Source organism: Apteryx mantelli, chromosome 4, assembly GCF_036417845.1.
Source record: "Apteryx mantelli isolate bAptMan1 chromosome 4, bAptMan1.hap1, whole genome shotgun sequence".
NCBI lineage: Eukaryota > Metazoa > Chordata > Aves > Apterygiformes > Apterygidae > Apteryx > Apteryx mantelli.
Genome location: NC_089981.1, coordinates 24,887,183 through 24,893,422, shown reverse-complemented (window position 1 = coordinate 24,893,422; position 6,240 = coordinate 24,887,183). Strand labels below are relative to the sequence as shown.

Genomic DNA, 6,240 nt, shown 5'->3' with positions numbered 1-6,240 from the left:
GCTATTTATTAACCTCCATTTTCTATCATGCTTTTCAAGTTAATAACATTGTCAGTAAGGATTGCTAAATTACAGCACACAAACAAGCACCCGCGAAACGATTCAAGATTCAAAGCAGTCGCTATGGGTCAGGTGGCGAGTGGACTTCATCTAGTAAAAAGGCATGATGTAAAGAGGAAAAGAACATTATGAAGAGACAACTTGGTAGCCCACAAGGGACTAGCGGGTCCATCAATAGGTCCATTAGGCTAAATTCACTACTATCTTTGTGCTACCCTAATGACGTGAAGCAGCTGTACAGCAAGGCTAGCTCTTCTTTTAGCAACCAAGAACAGAAATTGTTAAAATTAAATGAAATTAAGCACTTTTACAAGGCTTTAATTTTTGCATATTTTGGGGAATTCAATAAAAATAAAAAGCAATTCAGTCTGAAAGAAAACTACCCAAATTTCTGCGGGGTTCTGTTCAAACTGTCTTCCCACACTTTAAACCCCCTAACTAGCATGTTTTTGCATAGATATCAAATCGACTAATTTGAGTTTTTATCACTGTATCAAGAAATGGAAAGTACTGAATGCGCATGGGCTTTAATAATGCAAAAGGTCACTTCACTGGTGAAAAAGCCTTGACGAACAGTTTCGACAAGCAGCACTAGCTTGAACTTTAATTGCAATTGGTTTCTTTAAGCAGGATCCCAAAGCACCACGCAAAATTGCTGCTGATATAAATGCAAAACTGAAAATTGCTTCTGGTAACATGCACAATGAAAGGGAACTGCATGGGAGATAAAGTACTGATGTTTATTCTGTTTCTGTAATAAAGTAATTATGGGATAGAATAGAATAGAACAGAACAGAACAGAACAGAACAGAACAGAACAGAACAGAATAGAACAGAACAGAATATATTCTAAAAGAAGGCAATTGCATTTAGATTGCACTGTGTTTGAAGAAGCCCAAGTTAAGCATTTTAAATGTATACACTAGCACTATACTTAAGCAGGAACTGAGAAGGAGACCAAAGCAGAAACCTTCAGGTCTCACAGGGGCAAAACAGCCCGTTCGCTTATTTGGCGGCATGCTGGGAACTGGACGCCTCCGGCATGAGATGTTCACTTTGAGGCTCTCCGGCAGACGGAGAGCGGCAGCACCATGTCACGGGGACCCACGTACTCCCCCACACAAACACACGCTCACGCTCCCTGCTCTGCAGAAGCTACCTTGGAGCTCTGTAAGAACTGACCCTGCCAAAACGACAGCGCTGAGGCTCTGTTTTGCTACCTTAATAAGGTCTTACGAAACTTGCTCAGCTTACAGGGCAAGGACCTTTCTTCCCCTACCTGCCAACGCACTGAGCTCAGCCAGGGCTCTGACACTCGACCTGGACTCTTTCCCAACAGGAATAGTCAAACGTAATGCACCTGCTGCAACGGCAATCACGTTGCAATTCCCTAAGGATGCACAGGCCGAAAGAGAGCTCGCTTTCCCTCCCGCAGCCCTCTCGAAACAAAGCAGCCAGCAGGAATACAAGCGACCAAAGTCATACTGTTTTCTCCCACAGAAGCAGATATGATTCTGGATGTGCAGAGAGAACCTGTCTTTTTGAACCCCAGAGTTTAATTCTTACAGGCCACTGTTCTAACCATAACGATAATTATTCTGCTCAGTTTCCTGCAGTAGGAATTTCTAGAGATGCTAATAAGCCTGGTGGCAGGAGCTCCTGGGTAAGGTTTTGTGGCTCGTGTCAGCCACACTGCGAGTTCAGAGGATCGTAGCATACTCCTCCGGCCTTGGAGTTAGCAAACGCAGTAGATTAAAAACATATCTTCATCAAGACAATATTCACTATTTAAGTCAGGGGAACGCTCTTATCTCCCCAAAGGAGACAGAGCACGGACACCGCTAGAGCCAGCGCCTGCGAGTGGAAAGCCCCCGGCGTTATCGCCACCAGCACAAACCTGAGTTGTATCATGGTGCAAGAAGACGTGGCCAAAGACGTGGTCCGCACATCTCCTGCATTTCTAAAACCGCTGCAGCCTGCTGGGAGAGGCGCGTCTGCTGGGCGCCCAGAGGCGTCCCGAACATGCCACGCCGTATTCGACGTGCTGCTCGCTCGCTCGCTCGCTGAGCAGACACTCACGCCGTCCGGCGTGTGCTCTGCTGACCCGCGCGGAGGCCAGGCAAGCGTGCGGACGGCGCCGGCGGCAGTGCTCCCTCGCAGGGGCTGGGAACGGCAGCGTCCCCCCTGCGGGCCCAGGAGAAAGGCAGCGTTTGGCCAACATCCTGCGCCCCAGCTCGCGCGGGAAGCCACGAATGAATGAAAAAAGAGCGATCTAGTCACACCACTGATCGGTAAATCCCCAGCTTGGCAGCGAGGAAGCAAGAGGGGCCCAGCCCAGGCTCCTGGCCCCACAGATGCACTGCCGTGGGCACGCACGGCACGTGGAGCAGCCTCGGCGCTGGCTCAAGGCCTGCTGTTTTGCAGAAGTGGGCCAAAAATGGAAGGAAACGACTTATTTTGGCCCAGCGAAGGCTGGCAGAAAGGAGAGGCTTTCCACATGTGAAGAGGCCGGGCTGGCACCTGCCCGCGACGACCGCTCTGCTCCAAGGGGCCCGCGAGCCGCATCCTCTCGCCCACCCCGGCGGCCCTGCTCCCGGCTGGGCTCTGCACACACAGAACCACCTGAGCAATTACATCTCCCCTTCCTTTGGGGAGAAGAACACCCGGGCAGCCTTGGCTCAAGGGTTCGTTTCCCAGCGGTAACAGCACCAGCTGTACGGACAGTCCCCGGAGCGCAAGGAGCGGCGAGGTCCCCCTCTTCCCTTGCTGCTCGCTCCTGCGGACAAAACGCCCATCGCGGCTGTGAGCCCCCAAGGCGCGCATCAAAACGATGGCAATGGTCTGGACCCAGTTTTAGCGCCACATAGGCTGGCGCTCCCCCTCCCTTTCCTTTCATAGTCCCCCATCCCAAAATGACAAAAGGCAACGACTGCAGCGACCTGCAGAAAATGTAAAGCACAAGCCAGCTGATCCCTGGCAGCACAATAGCGAGATTAGTTCATCTGCAGTGAACAAACATGCATTATGTGGGTTTTAAAGTTAGGAGAGGAAAATGCTGTGGTTTCCATGTATTTCTATTCAGCAAGGCTGCAACTGATTACTTCCATGCAGCTGAGAAAAGTCCTATTTTTAAAAATAGCCTTCAGCTTGTTTTGAAACCGGCCAGCATCTCGCTTTGTTTTGCAGCAGCGTAATAATAATAAAAAAAGGAGCCAGAAACGATCCTGTTTTCTCTAACACACATCCCCTGCCCTCCTCGCTTTCCCCCCCATGGATGCTAAGACCTCTCCCAGTGACACCCCGCGGGCCGAGAGGGAAAAAAATAAAATAGAAATTAAAACGACGGATTTCCCCCAAGGCGCGGCCCGCAACCTACGAGCTAAAAAGGCAACAACAACAGCAGCAGCAGCAACAACAACAACAACAACAGCAAAACCACCGCAGCGCCCGACGGGCGGCGGAGCGGCGGCCGCGGGCAGACAAAGGCGGCGGCGGCGGCGGGGCCGGGCCGGGCCGGAGCCGCCTCCCGGGCCGGGGACGGGGACGGGGACGGGGACGGGGCTGGGGACGGGGCTGGGGCTGGGGACGGGGCCGGGCCGCCCCCCCGGGCCGGGGCCGGGCCAATGCGGCCGGCGGCGCCGCCGGGCGCAGCCAATGGAGGGCGCGGGCAGGAGGGCGGCCGCGGGGGGGGGCGGCCGCCAATCGCGGCGGGGTGATTGCAGGGAAAAACACTATTATGCTAATGCTTGTTTTGCTCGCACTCGCGGGCAGGGGGCTTTAAAAGCGGCGCGGCCGCGAGCCGCCGCTCAGAGGCGGCGAGAGCAGCGCAGCGCAGGGCGGCGCGGTGCGGTGCGGGCGGCGCCGGCCCGCGGGCAGGGAGCAGCGCAAGGCGGCGGCGGCGGCGGCGGCGGGGGTCAGCAGCCGGTGCGGTGCCGGTGCGGGTGCCGGGCCATGTCCAAGGTGCAGGTGCCCAGCGCGGCGGCGGCGGCGGCGGAGCGGGCGGGCGCCCGGCGCGGCTCGCCGGCGCGGGGCCGCAGCGCCGTGTGCCGCAGCCTCTTCGGGCCGCTGGACCACGAGGAGCTGGGCCGCGAGCTGCAGAGCCGCCTGCGCGAGATGAGCGAGGCCGACCAGCGCCGCTGGGACTACAACTTCGGCACCGACACGCCGCTGCCCGGGCCCGGCCGCCTGCGCTGGGAGGAGGTGGAGGCCGCCGCCGTGCCCGCTTTCTACCGCGAGGCGCCGCCGCGGGACAAGCCGGGGGCGGCGGCGGCGGCGGCAGCGGCACCGGCACCGCGGGGGCGGCCGAGCCGCGAGAACCGCGCCGCCCCCCCGCGCCGCCGCTGCTGCCGCCGCCGTCGGGGCGCGCCGCCGGCCCGCATCACAGGTGAGCCCGGGGCCGGGGGGCCGCGGCGCCGCGGGGACCCCCCCGCCGCCGCCGCCGCCGCCGCTCACGCCCCCCCGCTCCCCCCCGCAGACTTCTTCGCCCGCAGGAAGCGGCCGGCGCAGCCCAAGGCGGCCGCCCCGCGCCCCCCCGCCGCCGCCGCGGCGCCCGAGCAGACCCCCCGCAAGCGGCTCCGGTGAGCGAGGTGAGCGGGGGCCCGGGGGGGGCGGCCCCGCCGGCACCCCCCCAAACTCACCTCCTATTGTCTCCCCCCTTTTTTTTTCTCTTCTTCTTTTTTCCTTTTTCTTTCTTTCCCCCAGACTTTTGCACTACGGCACCCACGGGAGAAGCGCGGCCCCCGGAGGCGCGGGGGGCCGGGGCGAGCCGGGACCCCCCCGCGCCGCGCCCGCACCCGCCGGCCCCGGCGACAGCGGCCGCGGCCCCGGCCCTGGCCCCGCCGGCCGCGGCCGCGCACGGAGCAGTGTTAACGAACGACTGTGCAATGTATTACGTTTTCTGTAAGAAATGTGTTATGCCTATGTGAGTACACTGGCCCAGAAGTGTAAAGCTTTAAAAGTCATTTATATGAAATGTTTAATCTCTGCTGATCTCTCAGTGCAAAAAGAAAAAAAAGAAAACAAAAAAAGAAAGTGTATATTTGTACAAAAACTTTTTTAAGAGTTATACTAACTTATATTTTCTATTTATGTCAGAAATGTGGATAACTTTGGTTGACATCCAATAGTCTCTTTTTTTTTTCTTTTGGTTAAGCCAAAGGGCACTATATTTGCTTTTGTTATTTACAAAGTGTAAATTTATTTTTATAGTGGGATTTTTTTTTCCTTGCCTTCACAAGATGTAGCTATGACTCAAAATATTTTTTAGACTTTTACTTGAAGACAAATCTGTTTCAATGGTTCCTGAGCCGGTCTGTACCACTGCCATTGCAAATAATGCCACAACTTCTCATAATAATAATAAAAAAACCCCGCAGGAAACGGCTGCAACGCTGCTTTTGTGTGTACTGTGTGTAGGGCCTGGGGTGGTGGGAGCGTGGGGCTGGGGTGGGGGGTGCCCTCCAGTGGTGGGGGCAAACCCACCTCCCGGCCCTCTTCCTTGCAGGCTGGCTCCTCCCTTTGCAGCCGTGCACAACCCACCGTGGAGCAGGAACCGATTGCTGCTGGACAAGTTTTTTTTATATATATAAATTTGTATATAAAGTGTATATATGCACACGCAGCCCCGTGGTGCTGTGCAAAGTTTGCATGCCTTATTAGAGGAAAGCAAGTTTTCCCCTTAAATACCACTATACTAAAGTTAGCATAAAGCATGACAGGGAGTGCACAGCTGACTTGAGCCTTTCTCCACTATTTTTTTTTCCTTCTTCCTGTGTTTCCCTCTCTCCTCACCAAAGCCATCTACGTGCTGCCTCTGCCAGGGCGCGGGAGCAGCCCTTTGCCCCGTCTCATGCCCTCTCCCAGCCCCAGCAGCCTGGCCGGGGGGGCTCCTGCTGCTTGCGCACCGGCCGTGCGGACGCCCGCGGGGCGCCCTCGGCCCCCAGCCGCAGCCTGCGCCGGCGAAAAGCCCTGCCGAGCCGCCCCGCGGGCCTTAAACGCCGACCCTGGCGGCTGCCGCAGCTCCCAGCCATCGCTCCCGCAGGAAAACACTTCCCAGTACGGCTGGTCGAAGCCGCGCAACGACGCGTTTGCAGGGCACGAGCGCGGGAGCGCTGGGAAACGCAGCAATATATATATATATATGTATATATATATATATATAGCACTATAAGGGGGGGCGGC

At 56.7% G+C, this 6,240-nt stretch overlaps 1 protein-coding gene across 2 annotated transcripts; it reads left to right on the top strand.

Moving 5' to 3' along the window:
* Nucleotides 1-3,861: 3,861 nt before the first annotated feature.
* CDKN1C (cyclin dependent kinase inhibitor 1C) lies at nt 3,862-5,448 on the top strand. Of its 2 annotated transcripts, none has more exons than XM_067296023.1 (3): nt 3,862-4,444; nt 4,535-4,637; nt 4,762-5,448. In XM_067296023.1, the coding sequence occupies exons 1-3, from the start codon at nt 4,012-4,014 to the stop codon at nt 4,961-4,963; spliced, it is 738 nt and encodes a 245-aa protein (XP_067152124.1). In that variant the 5' UTR covers nt 3,862-4,011; the 3' UTR covers nt 4,964-5,448. The 2 variants fall into 2 exon arrangements, with proteins under 2 accessions (XP_067152124.1, XP_067152123.1); XM_067296022.1 differs by having other exon boundaries at nt 3,885-4,444; nt 4,535-4,646; nt 4,762-4,846.
* Nucleotides 5,449-6,240: the final 792 nt, after the last annotated feature.